At 39.5% G+C, this 20527-nt stretch overlaps 1 protein-coding gene across 2 annotated transcripts in view; it reads right to left on the bottom strand.

The window, feature by feature from the left end:
* The window catches only part of atf6 (activating transcription factor 6), a 40270-nt gene that overhangs the window by 2888 nt on the left and 16855 nt on the right, over positions 1 to 20527 (bottom strand). For both annotated transcript variants that reach the window (XM_058378736.1, XM_058378737.1), the window contains exons 7-14: positions 19532 to 19719; positions 11351 to 11536; positions 10382 to 10473; positions 5556 to 5684; positions 5324 to 5449; positions 3670 to 3769; positions 2029 to 2096; positions 1763 to 1874 (exon numbers count right to left, since the gene is read on the bottom strand). In XM_058378736.1, the coding sequence (XP_058234719.1) occupies positions 1763 to 1874; positions 2029 to 2096; positions 3670 to 3769; positions 5324 to 5449; positions 5556 to 5684; positions 10382 to 10473; positions 11351 to 11536; positions 19532 to 19719 (1001 nt within the window). The remainder of the gene's footprint in view (positions 1 to 1762; positions 1875 to 2028; positions 2097 to 3669; positions 3770 to 5323; positions 5450 to 5555; positions 5685 to 10381; positions 10474 to 11350; positions 11537 to 19531; positions 19720 to 20527) is intronic.

The raw sequence follows: 20527 nt of genomic DNA, 5'->3' as shown, positions 1-20527 counted from the left end.
AATATTCAAAAGATATTTGTAAATAGAGTCCAGCATAAGATCTGGAAGGAATAGGAGACACGGCAGGGAGGGTTGGACCGATGAAACACCATAGAGACCCACGCCCTAAATCCCAGGAAACAAAATACATGAAAAATAAATAAGCTAATAAACTCCATCACTCTTTCCCATTTTCTGGCATTCCATGTTTCAGAAAATGCCCCAAGTTGCTGTTGGATGGAAGTTTTTGGTGTAAAAATCAATCCAATCTTGTAGCTCTGAATTTGCTCCAAAAATGAACATACTGCCTGTTTCTGATTAGAAAGAGAAGTTTGTTTAATAGGAGGAACTAAATAAAACATTGCATATTGAACACTTAAGGCCATGTAACCTACTGATAACCACTTGAATCCGAATGCCTTAGGACATCTGAATCCATTCGAATGTGTAAAGCAGATTTTTAAAAACGCTGCACACATTTCTCAGCTTCTCATTAATAACCTGATTCCACAAAGCTTCCTACATCTGAACAAAAGGTAACGTCTCAGGCCATCCATCAGTGCCAGGCAGTGGCCATCATAGATGTTGCTGTTATCACAGCCTGAGGTTAAACAGACTGAGGAAAGCGAACCCAGATACAACTTCATCCTGAATAAATAAGTCCAATGTTTTCTGACCTGACTCATGAGAGCCACAACCCATTTCTGGACAAGACACCGAAAGCCGAATGTAGTTTGGAATCAAGACGTTTTTTTGAAATTTTGTAAGAAGAGACACTGCTCTTGTTTGTGTAGAGAAAGCATCTATTTAGGAAAAAGCAGGTCTCAGAAGTGTTTTCAGATGCATTACTCAACTTTTGAAAAGAATAAAGGAAAAAAAAAACATTGTATATAACCCAATATTTAATGTCTATTGTTGTAACTCATAAAATCTCATCTCAAACTTACTTACAATTAAACAGGAGAACATTAACAAAAGCAGAATTACATTCGACTTCAGTGAGGAGACAAAAATGCAACGTATCAACTAATCAAAAGCTGTTTATCTAGGGAAAAATTAAAAAGGGTCCAAATTCATAACAAAAGCAGGAGTAAGAGCTAAAACATGTTTTCAGCAGTCTCATGGGCCTCCTGTTATCTAAACCTACAGATGTTCAGTTGCAGTTGTGTTTTCATCCAGAATCTCATTTCTTCTTGGACACATTTGTGCACCTCTGAATCACAGAGATGTTTGTCAGAGGCAAAAGTCAATGTTTCCTCCTCTGAGTAAGACCATATGGTTCCTCTCTTACTTAAAGAGGGTGCGAGAGAGCAAGTCCCAAAGTGTGGTACTCCTGCTCCAGCCTCTTCATTAATAAAATAAATTGGTTTAAAGGGTGTGGCTGGGTATGAGGCTGGAACTGTGGTGTATAACACTCCACTACACAGCTTGTGGAAGTGCTGTGAACTGTTTGTTGCTTGCTCTGAGAGCTTGGGAACTTTTTCATCACAGAAAAATGTAAATGTGAAAATTGAAAATGTATTATTTATTATCAGGTCACAGCTTGTACAGGGAGATTTACAACAAACTATATCAAATGTGTTCACCATGAGATGAAGATGTTCCTCCTCACCATAACCAGGTTAGTTCTGAGAACTCTAATCTAATATGTTGTTAATCATTTCAGACACATAACCTAGTGCATTATCCAGAACAATCAGAAGACACTGCTATAGTTACAGCGTTTGTGTTGTTTTGTGGAATAAAAACTGAGCTGAAAATTCCACTCTGTAAAGCTACTCACTCTGCGGAAAGAGATCACATAGAAGGTGTCTCCTCTTCGGTTCAGCTCATCAAAAAAATTGCCGTATGTGTGGTGAGGGGCATAGTAGACCTGCAGCTCATTGCCTGAATGCCTAAAGACAGGAAAATGTTCAACAAATTAAGGAGAATTAAGGTCCTAAGGAGTGTATAATGAGTTTACATAATCGTAAAGTAGCACATTAATTAAAGATCATAATAGTGCTAGGAACAACTACCAGTTTGTAGCTTCAAATGAGCAGCACTCACTTATCATTAGAGTCAGGATACTGCACAGTCACGATCTGTGGGACTTCTGCCTTCTTACTGCCCATTTTCTGAAACGAAATAAAAAATTTGCATCAATTATATTAGTATATTTCAGTGTTGCATATTTAAATATAATGAATGCATAACACCAGCAACACTGTGTTAAGTGTTATAAAAAAAAAAAAACAGGATTTTGAGAGAGTTCATTCACATCCTTCTGGAATGCAGAGCTGCACATCAGCTAAAGTCCACAAGGACATCAGATCTGACCAAATGAATCAGAGTAAGGGATTTGCTGGATTCTTGTGAAATCTACTGTTAAATGCAACAAATAAACAAGAATTGAAATAAACTGTTGCACTAAGTGGAGAAATGTATGGAAATTGTTGAAAAAGTGGTACAGTAGTAAATAATGGCAACTTCTGTAGTAAATAAACTTCTGTATTCCACTCAAGTAGTTTGAGCGATGGGGCAATGTCTTCCGATCATTTTTTACCTATTTTTCCTTTATCTTTATCAGTTTTTCCTGCATATTGAAAGAGCAGAAAATGCAGTGTAATTGCTTTGTGTCTGAAAATGAAAAGCTTTACCTCTGATGAGCACAACAATCCTTCCATAAACGATAAATAAAAATCTCCTCACAATATTAATTATAACATATTGTTTTGATTTGGTGATGTTGATGAAGTCCTCATCATACAAGTTCCTGAGTGAAACAGTGTGAGCACACTGACCTATATGCTTCAGCTTTACCTTTTTCTCTTGCCTGTCAGAATAGCTGCGCTATTTACATGAGAGGATTCTGAGAGTAGAAACTAATCAGAACTGTTAGGGTGCTGCTGAAAGAGCCCACTGCCATTAGGGAACATGTTGCCATGAAGCAGTGTACTTGATCTGTTTAGGCAGGTGGTTCATGTCACACTAACATCCACATTAATGCAGAGGTTTCCCAGCAGAACATTACTCAGAGCATCACACTTCCTCCAAAGGCTTGTCTTCTTCCCATAGTGCACTCTGGTGCCACTCTACAAAAAACCTTCCCCACAAAAATTCCCTACAAGACATGCCATTTTGGAGGTGCTCTGTCCCAGACATCTACATGGGACAATTTGGCCTTTGTCAAAGAAGCCCAGATACTTAAATGTGCCCATTTTTCCTGCTTCCAGCACACAGTTTGAGAAGTGACTGTTCACCTGCTGTCTAATATATCCCAGCTTTTGACAGGTGTCATTAAAACAATATATACCGATATATTGTTTTAATGGCATATACTGTTATTCACTTCACCTGTCCCCTGTTAAATGATCATTTTCAATGTTTAATGCTGCTCAAAGAAACTTGGGAAAAAGAAGAGAGTTCTGATCTCCAAAGTATATTTAACTCTAGATCTACCTGCACATCTCACTCCAGTGAAGCCTGACTGGGTTCCATAAAAGGCAAAATACCTAATTTTCCTACTGTTAAATAGTATGCCGAATATTATTCAATTAAAGGCAGGTCACACAGAGACTAGCACAGCCAAGATAAATAGTTTTAAGACCTGTGTAGATGTAGAAACTTTCACTGAGATCTTTCACTGTGTAAATGGGATATATGCAGAACAAATAAGGTGACCAAATGAATGCTTCTGATCGCTCCTACCGTGATGGTTCTGGCTCTGGAGTGGGTGCTGCTGTTACGCTGGCTCTTGGTGCGCTCTGTCTCATGGCGGTGGACCCATCCCCTCAGTTCACTGGCCATCCTACACAAAGAAGAGAAGGAAATTGTTCAGCCTGCTGGTATCTCTCTAAAGTCCACCACTACAGCACTGAAAGGCATCAATCACCAAGAAGTGCAGAAGTCCATTTTCATTCAGGGACACACCTGAAAATAAATGCTATAGAGATGAAATAGACTAGAAAAAGAGGAGTTGAAACAGCAGGACCGGGGATCAAACAAACTGAGATTTCATGTAAACACACTGAAAGTAAATGCCTGTAAGGAAAGTATAAGAATCTGAGTGACTTTGACAAGAGTCTGGTTTTAATGACTAGACGACTTGGTGAGAGCATCTCCAAAACAGCAGGTCTTGTGAGGTGTTCCTGCTTTGCAGTGGTTAGTACCTACTAAAAGTGCTCCAAGAAAGAAACAACTGAAGAAATGGCAAGAGGGTCATGAGAACCCAAGGCTCAGTGTTATGGGTGGAGAGTGAAGACTAACCCTAGAATGAATTTTCTGGTTACGCAATTGCACTTTTTGATCATATAATACACAGAGATAATTACTCTCTGGTTTGACCCAGTTGAGTCTGGTTCCTCTCAAGGTTTCATTTACATTTATGGCAGTTGGTAGACGCCCTTATCCCGAGCAACTAACATTTACCTCATTTATACAAGTGAGTAGTTGAGGGTTAGGGGCTTTACTCAAGAGCCCAGCAGTGGCAGAAAGCTGCTTTGTGACAATGTCCATTGTTAAAACTTTTATACAAATAAAACTGAATTGAACTGAATATGTCCTTCTCATTGTAAAATGGTGAACTGTCTGGAGAAATCCTTATAAACCTGACCAGACTGATAAACACTTCTCTGAGGTTGTGGCTGACATTCTTCCTTCTTGCCACAATATAAACACACGCCCGAGTGCTCAAGATCACCAAACTGCTGAAAGTCCTGCTTTAATAGAAGTAGTCACACTGCTTGATGATTAACTAATCTTGTGCATTTCATTAACAATAGCTGGTTGTTAATTTGCTAATTACACTCTCTTATAAAGAGGGACATGGTGTTCTTATTTATTTCCACCAGGTTTCTGAATGCTGGTTTACTTTTAGGCAAAAAATGACTTTCTGATTCATCCTGAATAATTTTTTTAAAGTAATCACCTGAGGTTATTTGTTTGTTTACAGAAGTTGGGTGGGCCCTGATGAATAAAACCATAGAACTGAAACAGTATATTCTTTTTCCCATGACTGTTTATCTCCTACATTATGTGGTGTCATTTCACCTTACGACTGAGGAAAACAGAGTAAGATGTACAGTTTACAGGTTTCCACTATATATCTATAATTTTATCTACCATTTTTAACAGAGTAGATTCTGTGGAGCTCTTACATAACAGTTGTAACATTGTTCTTGCATTTGTGAGCAGCTGAGGCATGACCTTGTTTCCAGGACACCTGAATCTAATGACATTAACTACATACAGAATGACTATAGAAAAGTTCCCTTTACTGAACTGAGAGGCCCAATCCAGTCCTAGCATAAGTGTGTCCCTGTGCACAAAATATAGTGACTGTATAGTATAGATCAGGACTGACTTTATGCACTTGGTCCTGTTTACAGGAGGCTGGCAGGGTGGAGGAGGAGGAGCTCTGAAGAAGAGAGGATCCCTTTTAACCACCATGAGGGCCTTCTCCTCTGGCATTGATTCCAAGTCATCCAGTCTAGGGGAAAGAAAAGAATGTGAAAGACCATAAGGCAAGTGAAAATGAGTCAAGGATACAGGGGGAAGACACACAAACACATGTTTGCAGCACAGGCTGCACTTACTTATTAGAAGACAGAGAATCCTGCACACTGGCCTCCATGTTGTTGTTGATATTTGACGAGAAGCCCAACAGATGTCTGCTACTGGGACTATGGGCTGCAAACCTGGAATCTGCATCTCTCTTGAAAAGACTATAGGGTGGGAGAAAGATAGAAAAGAAAAACAAAATCACAGAAATCAATTTAAAAATATAGTTGCAAGCAACGATGATTGGGCCCAAGCAACGGTGCCATAGCCGCCCTGGCGCACCAGACCAGTGGGTACATGCATTTAACAGGGAAATACCAAAAGGGTGACAATTTGGGTCTAATGAAAGTGATCACAGCAATGTCCACTGATGTCAAAAAGGACAATGACTCTCCCTCTAAACTATATTACTACAGGGGTTGGACAATGAAACTGAAACACTGGCCAATTTAGTGTTGGAGGTTTCATGGCTAAATTTGACCAGCCTGGTGGCCAATCTTCATTGATTGCACATTCCACCAGTAAGAGCAGAGTGTGAAGGTTTAATTAGCAGAGTAATAGCACAGTTTTGCTTAAAATATTGCAATGCACACAACATTATGGGAGACATATCAGAGTTCAAAAGAGGACAAATCGTTGGTGCACATCTCGCTGGTGCATCTGTGACTAAGACAGCAAGTCTTTGTGATGTATCATGAGCCACGGTATCCAGGGTAATGTCAGCATACCACCAAGAAGGACGAACCACATCCAACAGGATTGTATCCAAAAAACATAAAACCACAGCTGCCCAACTCACTGCAGAATTAAATGTGCACCTCAACTCTCCTGTTTCCACCAAAACTGTCCGTCGGGAGCTCCACAGGGTCAATGTACATGGCCGGGCTGCTACAGCCAAACCTTTGGTCACTCGTGCCAATGCCAAACGTCGGTTTCAATGGTGCCAGCAGTGAAAATCTTGGGCTGTGGACAATGTGAAACATGTATTGTTCTCTGATGAGTCCACCTTCACTGTCTTTCCTACATCCGGGAGAGTTACGGTGTGGTGAAGCCCCAAAGAAGCGTACCACCCAGACTGTTGCATGCCCAGAGTGAAGCATGGGGGTGGATCAGTGATGGTTTGGGCTGCAATATCATGGCATTCCCTAGGCCCAATACTTGTGCTAGATGGGCGCGTCACTGCCAAGGACTACCGAACCATTCTGGAGGACCATGTGCACCCAATGGTTCAAACATTGTATCCTGAAGGCGGTGCCGTGTATCAGGATGATAATGCACCAATACACACAGCAAGACTGGTGACAGAGTGGTTTGATGAAGATGAAAGTGAAGTTGAACATCTCCCATGGCCTGCACAGTCACCAGATCTAAATATTATTGAGCCACTGTGGGGTGTTTTGGAGGAGCGAGTCAGGAAACGTTTTCCTCCACCAGCATCACGTAGTGACCTGGCCACTATTCTGCAAGAAGAATGGCTCAAAATCCCTCTGGCCACTGTGCAGGACTTGTATCTGTCATTCCCAAGACGTATGTCTTGGCCGCAAAAGGAGGCCCTACACCATACTAATGAATTATTGTGGTCTAAAACCAGGCGTTTCAGTTTCATTGTTGAAATGTGTATATATTTTTCTGGGTGACTCTCTCTCTCTCTCTCTCTCTCTCTCTCTCTATATATATATATATATATATATGTAGAGAGAGAGAGAGAGTCACCCAGAAAAATATATACACATTTCAGGAAAAGAAAAATTTACTAATATAATATAAATCATACTGTTTTTCTTTCCCTGAAGTGTATATACATTTTATGTTTTTTTTAAGTATATTTTAAATATATTTTATATATTTACATTTTAAGTATATATACATTTTTGGTTGACTCTGTATATATAAATTGTGAACATGCCATATTTAAAAAAATAAAAATAAAGTGGAAAGAGTTTCTAGTGGACATAGTCTAGTACTGCAGGAGTCAGGCCAAAACCATGTCTAGTCAATAGACTGATAAATGTAAAAATTTGTTGTGAGCCGTGCGAGCATCACAAAATCATGAAACTAAGCAAACTTACTCACAACCAGTTGTTCGTTCTATGTAAAATGTTTTGAAACATTAGGACTTTCCACTGTTAAGATACAAGAACATTAATTTTCTTCTGTTATGTACTTATTTAAATCCTCATCATAGCAACATCATTGACAATATCACAAATTCCTTCACAGTTTCACATCAGCCATGTCCTGACATTATTCTGACTGATTTTCAACCAAATCATGTGAAAGTAAGGGACAAAACAATAGATTCCTAAAAGTGACACACTTCCTGCTGCCAGTTGGTGGCGCTATGACTGAGACTCACAGTAGTCATGTCCATATGATCAGCTTTCTGCTCTTAACATAAAGTTGAGGTTTGATGTACATCAGTCAATATACACCGAAGTTATTAGCCACTTCCTGTTTCCTTTTATTTGCCATAAGTTTAAGGGCTCCTCACGGCTGAACCGTTTGAGATATCAAGAATCCCTTCATAATTTTAGATCCTCAATGTCTTCAGATCATATTGGACCCTGTTTGGTCAAAATCATACAATCCCATATATATACATATATATATCAAATTCTAATGGGTGCATTTTTCAAACATCCCAAAATAACTGACTTCCTGTTAAGCAGATCCCATGACGGGTGGATGAACATCATTTAGCTCAATGAGATCTAAATGTATACCGGGTCTGTGAATATGAGCTGTGCAGCTATATTTCTGACAAAGTTCCAGGGGTGCTGTGACAGCCCTGTGCCACGCCCGGGGACCAGCCACACTGGCCTTTCTCATAAACATTTACACTCTCTATGGGAAATATTTTGGAACATTAGTTGGTGGCGCTATAACTGAGACTCACAGTAGTCATGTCCGTGTGATCAGCTTTCTATGCTTAACATAATCCTAAGGTTTCATGTAGATCACTTAATGTACACAGAAGTTACTACTTAGTAGTAGTACTACTTAGTTAGCTACTTCCTGTTTCGTTTTATTCGCCATAAGTTTAAGCGCATCTCACAGCTGAACCGTTTGAGATATCAAAAATCCCTCAGCAATTTTGCATTATCAATGTCTTGAGATCATTTTAGCCTGGGTTTGGCGGTGGTTGTATCAATTCCCTAGGAGGAGTATTTCAAATTCCATTGGGTGCGTTTTGCAAACAAATCAAAATAACTCACTTCCTGTGGATTAGACTTAATGGCATGCAGTGTGAAAGTTGTTCAGTTCAATGAGATCTAAGTGTGGACCAAGTTGGACCAATACGTGCAAGTGTGTATCAGCTATGCAGCAAGATTTTCCAGGGGGTGCTGTGACAGGTGTATGCCACGCCCAGGGCCGAGCCACGGTGACGTCCTAATGGCCGCAGATTCCAACCTGTCTGCTGATTTTCATTTTTTGAGCATGTTAAGACCCCCAAAGGTGCCCGGGTGATTGAAAGAAAAAAAAAAAAGAAAAAAAATCTTTAGAAGAACAAGAGGGCCCTCCGCACTGCTAGTGCTTGGGCCCTAATAAGGCTGCATTATGTGTTTTCGATGACATTAAAGATTTGTCCTCAAGCCAAAGCACCTCCACCCAAACATGTGCATGAGTGCTGCCTACAAACACATTGAAGAGCTACACATTTTCAGAACACTCTATGGTTAAACACTGAAATTACTGGGGGAAAAACCACAAACCCTGATCCTTTCATATCAGCAGCAACCTGACTACTAACTACAAGTCTACTCACTATTAGTTTACTGAAGGCCACCAGAAGTGTGGGTTTTATAAATATAGTCAGGTTTTACACATTTTTTAATACAGTTTAGCCCGGAGTAGCTTTTGTACACTACTTGTTCTCTCAATTGAACCAAGCTGAAAGCATATATTGGCTAGGATTTAAATGGTAAACACAAATACACAGATCATGGTGAACAAATTCTTGTTTTTTTCCTGGCCCCAGCTGGCAGTGCTATTATCAGGGTTCAAACTCATGACAATAAGGTAAACACTTTGTCCTTGAGCCTGTATACCTTACGGGCATGTAGTATACTGACCGCCAAATTTCTGGTCATGTAGCACACTAGCCATGGGGGCAGAGCTTTTTCCTTCAAAGCCCCACAGTTATGGAACAGCCTTCCAATTAGTGTTGGGGATTCAGACACAGTCTCAGTGTTTAAGTCTAGGCTGAAGACACATTTGTTTAGTCGAGCTTTTAATATACAGTTTTCTTAGGTAAAGGAGCAGATCTGGAAGGTTCATGGTCATAGAGTGTTTGGTGTACTGGGATGTTTGGATGCTGTCACCTTACCACTCTCACATGGTCACACAGGTCACTGACTGTGAAGTGGTTGGACGCTTTATGTCCCGGGAAGCCTTCATGTCCGTCACCTTCTGGCTCTCCCTTTTAGTTATGATGTCATAGCTAGTCTTGCCGGAGTCCCTGCCTGCACTTTACACATAATCTACATTGTCTTAAACATCACATGATCAGAATCATACTTAATATCTCTCTCTCTCTCTCTCTCGATCGAGCTACACACCCCACTCCCAGTGTTTGCCAGTTTCCAGTATGACCACTGTATCTACCCCTGGTAAAATAGTTTAATAATTTAATTTAATAATTTATTTTTATTTCTAGTTATTTAGTTATTTTTTATTTTCATTTTTCCCATCTCCTTTCTCTATTTCTCTTCTTTTGTAAAGCTGCTTTGAGACAACGTTCATTGTGAAAGGTGCTATACAAAATAAATTGAATTGAACTGAATAGCCAAATACAAACCCTTATAACAAAGAGAATTTTTAACAATTTCCTAGCCTAGGGTCTGATCTATTACTAGCTTACCTCATTGGCACAATGTTGATTGCCAAGAAAACCAGGACCACCATGAGACACACGGCCCGTCTCTTTGGAGCAGTTGCCTTCAGAATGGTGTTCTAAATACAAGAACAGAGGAGATACACAGCACATAAGTGTATGATCCAAGCACAGGAAATTGCTTTAAGACTGCTTTATACAGGAAGGCCACCAATCTGTGAATATGGTTAAGAAACTGTCAGAATTAAGATCTATTACACTATTTGCATACATTTCTGAAGTTTGTTGTTTATAAGAGTAGCTAGCTGTCACTTCCTTCTTCATGCTGTATTTTGCCATGAAACTGCAAATGTTGACTTGATTTTAGAAAAGTGAAATGCCTTTTAATACTGAACATTAAACTAAACATTTAATGACAGAACTGATAGAACAGTTGTTGTTGAGACTATAGAAGTGACAGGTCTCATCAACAAAGTCTTGCTGGTGAAAGAGGTCAGAGGAGAATGACCAGACTGGTCTGAACTGACAGGAAGTTCATAGTAACTCCAAATAATCATTCTTTATAACCGTGTTGAACAGAAAAGCATCTCAGCACGCACAACACATCAAACATTAAGGTGAAAGAGCTACACCAGCAAAAGACCACATCAAATTCCACTCCTGTCAGCCAAAAAGAGGAATCTGAGGTTATCATGGGCACAATCTAGACCGTTGAAGACTGTCCAGTTTGGGTGAGTCTGTGCCCATGATTCCTCTGAGGATTCTTCATACCAGCTTGAACAATTCTCAATTGAACAATTCTCACTGAATGCTTTTTGTTTTTCACACCATTCTGTGTAAACTCTAGAGACTGTTGTGTGGGACTTTTACCCCATTCTGATATTGATATGAACATTAACAGAAGCTCTATACCCGCATCCTTATGATTCTATAATTGTAGGTGGTGAGTGTTTATGTACAGTATGTGTGTGAATATATACATATTGCAGGACCTACTTCACTCATCAGACCCTCCAGTTGCCTTTTTAATGTCCCATTTTCATTTTTCAGTTTCTCGTTCTCACACAGAGCAACCTTCAGACGGGCCTCCAAGGTCAGCAAGTACTCTTTCTTCTTCTTCCGTGATAAAGATGCAGACTCTCTGTTCTTTATCATCCGCTGCTGCCGTCGGGATACGCTGAACTGGAAAACAGAACAAAATAAAATAAAAGATTACATTTTTCTGCCAATAGAGAGTTCTTTGCTCCTCTTTATTCTAGGGTTATATAATTACTTGAAACAACTGCAATCTGTGATTATTAAATTAACCTACTGAAATCTCAATTCAAGTCACTTCAAGTCACTTCCCATAAAGTGTTCCACATTCTTGTGGGTTCTGCTGGCTGGATGGTTAGAAGAGCTTGTGATTAACATTTGCTGCTGAGCATTGCAGAGCTGGCGCTCCCTTTATATTCTACATACTGTTTACTGGTGCATCTGCCATTTTTAACTGGGATTTTTGTAAATTCACAATGGTGGAGGGTATGTTCCAGCACTGGTTTGAATGGACAGAGCGGGGAAATGTGAGTATTAAGGATCTACACCTGTGTGCGTAACATCATGGGTGTTTCCATACCAAAGTGCGATATGGCTAGATGTTTGCTGTTCAGGCACCAAATGCTGAGATCTTCGTATATATATATATATATATATATATATATATATATATATTTTTTTTTTCATATCATTATCTGTACCACTTATCCGATCTATCCTCGGGTCACAGGGAGTGAGTGAGTGAGTGAGTGAGTGAGTGAGTGAGTGAGTGAGTGAGTGAGTGAGTGTGTGCCTATCTCAGGTGTCATCAGGCATCAAGGCAGGATACACCGGAGTGCCAACCAATGGCAATGGAAGGGCACACACACACACATTCACTCACGCAATCACATACTATGGGCAAAAAATATATATATATATATATATATATATATATACACACACACTCACACACACTACAGCGTGGTAGAGAGAGACACAGAGAGAGAGAGACAGAAAGCTATGGCCTGATTTGCCCTGACAAACTGGCCTCTGTAAAAGTTTCCCCTCAGCATGGCCATAATTAAGCTGTTTGGATCCCCATTTGGTTTGTTTGCATGCCATCCCCTGAGAAAGCATGACATAAAACGTCCCTAAGCTGAAGATCTTTGCCATGGACAGAGCCTGGGAACAAACCAAATGTTTGGGTAAGCAGAGGTCAAGGGGCCATACTTTAGCCATGAACAGATTTGTGGAGTAGGGAGGTTTGATGGCACACCCTGCAATAAAAGCAATAAATGTGTCAATGGATTTGGACTGCGAAAAAAAATCAGATTGAGTAAAATGTTGCTTCAGACTAGTCATCGTAGGTGAAGCCTGCTAGAGCCCTTCCTGTGTGTTGGTTGTCTAATGAAAACAATGTGTCTGCAAACACCACGAAAAAATACAATGCCTGCATGTACTGTCTTGCTATTTAGAGCCTTTTGTAGCATGTCTGAATTATTCAATTATTTCAGGTTAAGAGGGGTTAGTATTGTCCCTTTCTTGTCTGAGGAGAGAAGCGTCCTCTTCTTTTCATTGCCACTGATTACACGAGGTCATGCTTTCTACTGTTACAAGAAGAACACTGTTGCAGTAAATCTATTCTTTAATCATAACCAGACTGTATCTTTAATCATGGACTGTAAACAGTCTAACAAATTATAACAGCACTTTTATTCATGTTTAGTACTATTGGATTTTTATTTTTATAGACCAGCTTCCAGTCTACCAAGTGTCTAAGTAGTTAAGTTCCATGTTATGCACTTTCAGCGGTTAGCAAATCTCCTGTGTGTTACATGTCTTATCTTGTTTTTCATCTCATTCTCCATATTTATTCCTAAATCTCTGTATTTAGTATTTTTCTGCTATATTTTGTAATATTTTATATTTTTTATTATTTGATATATTTTTTTGTTATATTTTTGTACCCTAATTTGGGTATTTTAGTATTTTTGTTATATTCCTTCCTATTTTATCTATTACTTGTGTTTGTGGATACTGCTGGAAACTGTGAATTTCCCTTTGGGATGAATAAAGTATCTATCTATCCATGTCTGTCCTTTCAGTGGACACACACCTGTCCATTTAGTTAAATGTGAAAATCTAAGCCTAAATTTTTTTTAGGTCCTCTACTCATGCAGAACCTAAACCCATGAAAAGTGCTGCATTCTATAGACCGACAGTGACAGTTTTAACAGTCCTTTTTGTTTGTCATTATATAACACTACTGTGAGTTTAATCCTCTGAAATCCTTGAACATCAGGGTTGATTTTCCCTGAAATATGTCCACACAGGGAAGTAATTTCACCCTCTTTTTTTGGGACACTGCACAATTTGTCATCTGATATTACATGATCTGCATGCACATTACACTGCAACTGCCAGACTTTCTCACTAAAACCCTTTCTCAACTTTGATGGTCAAAGATAAATCTATCATTAAAAACTTATTTGGATCAAACTAACCTCAGAAACTAAGGGGTGACAGACAAACAGCATTGTTTATAACATCTAACCAATCCTGCACCTTCATTCAACCAGGTCAGACAAGACACAAAACTAATACTTAAACAAATCACTCATGACAATGAATCAGTGGTCAATGAGTCAAAGACAAGAGCAAAGGCTAAATGTTTTAACAGAGACGATACAGATCGGATATGCAGTTCCTGACGTCTACAGGGAAACAATCAGCTTTCTCTCTCCATCCCTGTGACACTGAGCTGCTGTGGGTGGTTTTCATAGAGCTGCCTTGCATGTGTGCTTGCATGTGTGTGTCATCTGCCACGTTGGAGCAGAAATTTCTGACCCTGTGTACATTTCAGGGGGAAAACAGGCAAAAGACAAAACCAGAAGGACAGAGAAACACCAGGACAGGGATAGAGAATAACACACAAAGCAGCCCTTATATTATACAGCCTATACCATTAAGTACACTCTAGACTCCTAAGCATTAATCACAGAATAACTAGGATGGTGACACACACACACACACATTTAGAAAAGACTATAATGGAACAAATCAGCTGTTTTGGATTAAGAAGAGAAAGAAAATAGCACAACTACAGAGTTTTATGAACAATTACGCTTTAAAAAAAAAAGTCAACCTAGAGTTTTACCAGGAAATCATTCACTAGGATCAGAGTAATTACCATTATTACTGCTCTGATTTACACCTTATGATACAGTCCTGGCCAAAGAGAATGGAGTTTCTGTATCCTTTAATTGCCTTTGTATAGAATATACAATGTATTATTTGGAAATTCATCACAATTACCATCCAAATGGCTTCTACAAAATTATAACTTCATTAGTGTAGCAGTCAAATATGCAGATAAGTCCACTGGCCAAATTACTACACCTTATTCATGGCTTCAACAATTTGTTTTGCTATGCAACACCTGAATAATTACATAACATTATAAGGAGCACACACACACACACACACACATACACACACATACACACACATACACACACACACAAACTGTAGCCAGATTGCACAGCTGGCTTTACATCACTCAGGAACATAACACCAGAGTCACACAACACTCTGAAGCTAAACTTGAGCACACTTGCCTTGACACTGTAGATTCAGAACGCATTCAGACCTCTTTATTGTCTTGTGGATTTGATTATGAGTGATGTAGTTGCCAGTTTTACCCATCAATCAAAACTTAATTGCCCATAACGACAAAGTGAAAACATGTTTTGGAAATGAATTAAAAACACTATATATTATACATAGACTCTTTATTTAATAAGTGGCAGCAGTTACACCTGGATTTTGTCAATTTATCTGAATAGTCTTCATGGTTGATCCTCTCAAGCTCCATCAGTTTGGATTATCTGTGAACTCCCATCTTCAGGTCTCTCCACAGATGTTTGGAGGCTTTTAATTCTGGACATTAGCGGGGCCACTGTGTGCCTAGTATCGTTGTCATGTGCCCAGGTGATGTGCTGGTGCTTGTTCTGACCAAAGACTTCAATTTTTGTCTCATCAGACCAAAAGAATCTTTTTCCACATGCAGCCAGACACATTGTGTTATATTTATGTCATATTCCTTTTATTCAGTAGTACTATATGAATTAGGTCCTGGTCCTCATGAACACATCCAGATGTAAAGATCATGAACTGATCATCTGCTCTTTTGATCTCCAACCCAAATTTCTTCAATGTATAGCGAAAATTCTGTCCCAGTACTCCAGAGGGGGCTTTTTTCCACATTTTTTTTTAAAGAGATCTCCTATCATTTAGCTTCTGAATTCCTGACAATAAAGATATAACACATATAAGTGTTTAGTTTTAACTTAGTAAAAATCATTATCAGCATAGATGATGAGGTAATGCCCTTGGCTCTCACCATAACATACCAAATCTACTAAGTTTAAAGGTTCAGGAGTTCTCAGAGTTGCTCTGGCTGCATACAAAATCCCCTGACAAACTTGCAACTACTTGGACTAATCTCAGGAAATAGTTTCTAATTACAGCGTCCCATTTCTGTTATGCAAGGGAGAAAACTGTACTGCAAATGCATCTACTACATTATATTCAGTATATTGACAATTATTTATCTATTTATCTACAAAGCAGTGAAGCAGTAAATCAGTGTTCATATGACTAACATTAATATGGTGAGAAAACTGTCCCTGTAACACTAATCACCTCATCATAGGCAACTAGTTCTGTAAAAGCAGTAAAACAGATATAAAGTATTATAAGACTAAATTCCAGCTGTTTCAATCTAACATTTTAATACAGTTTCAGGGTCGCTAAATAATCCTAGACATTGTAAGAAATATCACAGGTCCATATTATGATATAAGAAAAAATCATTTGATTCTAATTATTTTAAAAGCTGCACAATATACAGTGAAGAGAAATATGCCTCTTCGAAATAAGTCTCCTCTAACATGTCTCTGTATATCGCTCTGTCCATGTTTTGTTCACTGTAGTATAATGACCCAGTGCCATCTGCAGAGACGCAGCACTACATCATTACTTTATTTCCAAACCTTCTTTCTCTGAACATCACGAGTTGAATTATTGTCAGAGAGTTATTGTTATTGGTACATCTGGACAGAGTATTGTGCTTTTAGATGTGCATCTCTGCATCTTTTTCAGCAGAGACGTTTAAAGTAAGGAGTAGGAATGGAGATGATTGTGATGCTTATTGTTCTCTGTGTAACAGATGTTCCTGCTGTTCTCAGGTCACCCTGCAGCTCTTTTCGATTAACTGTTGGCTTTTCACTTACCTTCCTTATCATTTCATTGTGAAATCTTGCATACTTCACCTGTCTGGGGAAAATCAATTGTTTCCATGAACTTTCCAGCTGCATATATATTATTGAACTAATTGTAGAGAACTGTTCTGTAGCTTTTTTCCATTCAGATGTTAATTAAAAGTGTCCTTTTTGAGAACTTTAGAAAGCTCTTTCACGTCCACAATGACTGCTACTCGATGTGTGAAATTATTAAAGGTTTTCATATTGACACCAGGTGCAATTTATACAAAGAGCATTTTACAGCAGTGTGGGGGTGTAATATGTCAGACAGCAACAGTTCTTGAAGTTGATGTGTTGGAAGCAGGAAAAATGATCAAGTGCAAGGATCTAAGTGACTTTGACAAGAACAAAACTGTGATTTACAAAAGAACATTTCCAAAACAGCAGATCTTGTGTGGTGAGCAGTGGTTAGGTTAGGTGTGGTTAGGTTAGTACCTAAGAAAAGTGCTCCAAGGAAGAACAAGTGGTGAACCAGTTACAGGTTCACAGACAGTTACATCTCACTGATGCACATGGGGAGTGAAGACAAGCTCATCTGGTCTGAACCCACAGAAGAGTGACTGGAGCACAAATTACTGAATAAGTGAATGCTGTCTCTGATAGAACAGTCAGAACACACAGAGCATCACAGCTTGCTGCGTATGGAGCTGGGCAGCTCAGTATAGTCAGAGTGACCATGCTGACCCCAAAACACCACTGAAATCACCTACAATGGGCACATGAGGATCAGAACTGGTCCATAGAGCTATGGAAGAAGAAGACCTGGTCTGATCAATCATGCTTTCTTTCACATCATGTGGATGTCCGTGTGTGTGTGTCACTGGGGAAGAGATGGCACCAGGTGGCACTATGGGAAGAAGACAAGCCATCAAAAGACATTTGATGCTCTCAGTAATGTTCTGCTGGAAATGTTCCTCGAGTCCTGCATTCGTTACTGTGACATGAACCATCTGCCTAAACACTGCTGCAGATCAAGTAGACTGCTTCAGGGCAACAATGTGCACTGCAGCGGGCTCTTTCTGCACCTCTTTCAGGATGATGCTCCCTGAAATGATTTGAGGAACATGACAAAGAGCTCAAGATGTTGACTATAAAGTGCTCTGTCTATTTCAAGGAAAAATACATAAAATAAAGATAAGTTTTGGCATCTTTATAATCGTACATTCTGTACAGCAGAACCCCAATGATCCTATGTAAGAAGAGAGAGAATGTTATAAAGCAAAGGCTAGCGCTGACTTCTTTCTCGTCCAGACTGTTGATTCATACACTCGATCACAGTTGTGTTGGCTGATTACACAGAGCGACACACCCAGCAGATTTCATGTGCTCTGGAGATAATTTATCTAGATTTCTCCACTGACACATCAATAACATGTTATTTACAGTCACTGTATGTGAAATCCCAGGTAAACATGTATAAAATACTGGTGTACTTCTAAAGAGACACAGAAGTGAATGATGGTGATTATCTGTCTGTCAGTGTATTCCTGTAACAGTTTTATGCATTACATTACACTTACGGCATTAGCCAGTCAACCTGCCCTTATCCAGAGCAACTTACATTTATCTTATTATAGAACTGAGCAACTGAGGGTTAAGGGCTTTACTCAAGGGCCCAGCAGTGGCAGCATGGTGGTCCTGGGATTTGAACTCATAACCTTCCGATCAGTAGTAACACTTTAACCACTAAGCTACCACTTCCCTATGATTCCCTGTGCCTATGATTAGGCCCAGTGCTATAATAATGCTTTTATAATAACTCAATAAAATAGTCTTCACATGACCACGTCACTGTAAGGAAAGTATGAGCCTTTATACATCATAGCCAAATGTGAAAATTGCTCAAATATTGTGCGACAGATTCAGTGGATCTAGATGGAAAACTGGAGGGAATATGTGGTATTATATGCTGAACGCTCTCAGTGCCGCCAAATCACATAGAAAAACACATTCTTGTGACACGCATACAGTCACACAATCTGACTCCATCTCCATGTCCATGTCCTGGAAACCACTGTCTCCTCCTCTCTCCCTCACAGACCTTCTCTTTATTTTACACCCACCCTCTTGACACGTGTCAGTCTAAGGAGATGATTTTTTTTTTAAACTGAGACAGCCCATCTGGAGTAGCTATTCACTGCAAACCATTTGATGACCAAATGTTATCAGAAACAGAAACTCTCTTTCTTTTCTGCTCTCCATCTCACTTTCTTGCTATTGTCACTGGTTAAATGAACTTCAGCAGCCTGTAAATGCAGAACTGAGAACAGCAGTACATTCATAACATAATGGCTGATTTTTACAAAACCAAAAGACTGCTGTGTGGAAATCAGCAGTTTCTGAAATACTCACTCATCTGGTACCAACAACTCAGTTAAAGACACAGAGATCAGTTTTCTGCATGATTTCCTGAATTGTGCTGCTGTCACAGCTGCATAAATGAGCAAGTGTACAGGTGTTCCTATTCAAGTGACCAGTGGGTGTATAGTGTAAAAGTTAGTACTGACTGACTGACCGAGTGTCATCATATGTAAATACAGTTCAAGCTCATTACATGTGAGCACTTTAACAACTCTTCCACAGCTTAGCAGGAACCAGACACATTCCAGATTCTGAATGAGTGAAATTTATGTTTTGATAAAAACAGGATGCCTGAAATCCAGTTCAGAGGTCATACTTATCAACTGCCCAGTGCAGTGTGTGCATTAACTGCATACACACATTTCTACACGAACGTAGAACGTGATTGATCTAGTTCTGTTTGTGCATGGTTACCACTGTGAGTTTTTGAAGAACAAGAATCATGGGAAGGTTTGGACAGTTGTTAAAGACTTACATCCTCGTCTGATGGTGGGTTCCGAAGAGGGATGCCTATGACAGGTGAGGGGATGGCAGGGGAGGCGGGGTTTGTGACCCTGTCCTGTGCCATGCTGGGCAGGGTGAGCACCCGGGTAGCTGCGGGAACAACCTGCGGAGGCTGCAGCTGCAGAAGTGAGGTGGGCTGAGAGAGCAGGGTGGGATGACCTAAGCAGAAAAAGGAAAACAGCCATAAGAAAAACATGCATTGGAAGCAGGCTTGGCCTTCCTAAATATGCATTTAAAAGACTGAAACAGCAGACAAGATGGCGATAAAATGTACATGTTCCTAACACTGTCAAACAAAAACCTTATTTGTTATTCTCCACAGTTTTACTTGACATCCACATCATCAGAACTACTTGGTAGTGACAGCATTTTTTAACTCGTTTTGTCCAGACTTTGTGCACTTAATGTGATCCTAGTGTTTACACTAAAGACCAGAGGAATGAGTTACACACTGTCCAGGGTTTATTCTCAAAGTTAAAACATATGCCAGGGGCAGTCTCACACACGGAGCACAGCTGTCACCGTATGCAGAGTTGCCCCGTGATGAGTTACTGCTGTTGTAGAACATCTCCCAGAATTCCACCAAGATATGGATCAATAATGTCTAAATAAATGACAAGACATTACATGGATAAAACCCTGGATAAAATTTTCTCTGTACTAATATTTTTAAGAGATTTATTTATGAAAGCATGTGTAGTGTCCTGCAATGCCAAGAGAGTACAAAAGGGTATGTACCATTCAGGTTTTGTCACAATAGCTGAATGTTAAGTGAAACATCAGCTGGAAGTTAACTGCCTGATGGTGGTCATGCTTTTTACATAATCAGGTCACCTTTGGGAATTTATTTTAAAAAACCCCACTAAACTTTTAGCCTTCAGGATTTCAGAGCATTACCATCAAGCTGAAATGGTGTGTCCATCCAGAAACAAGCTATAGCATAGGGTTAGGGTTATTCAACTAAAAA

This window comes from Hemibagrus wyckioides, linkage group LG25 (genome assembly GCF_019097595.1).
Source record: "Hemibagrus wyckioides isolate EC202008001 linkage group LG25, SWU_Hwy_1.0, whole genome shotgun sequence".
Taxonomy (NCBI): Eukaryota; Metazoa; Chordata; class Actinopteri; order Siluriformes; family Bagridae; genus Hemibagrus; species Hemibagrus wyckioides.
Note: the sequence above shows the minus strand (reverse complement) of the source record. Positions and strands in the feature narration are given on the sequence as shown.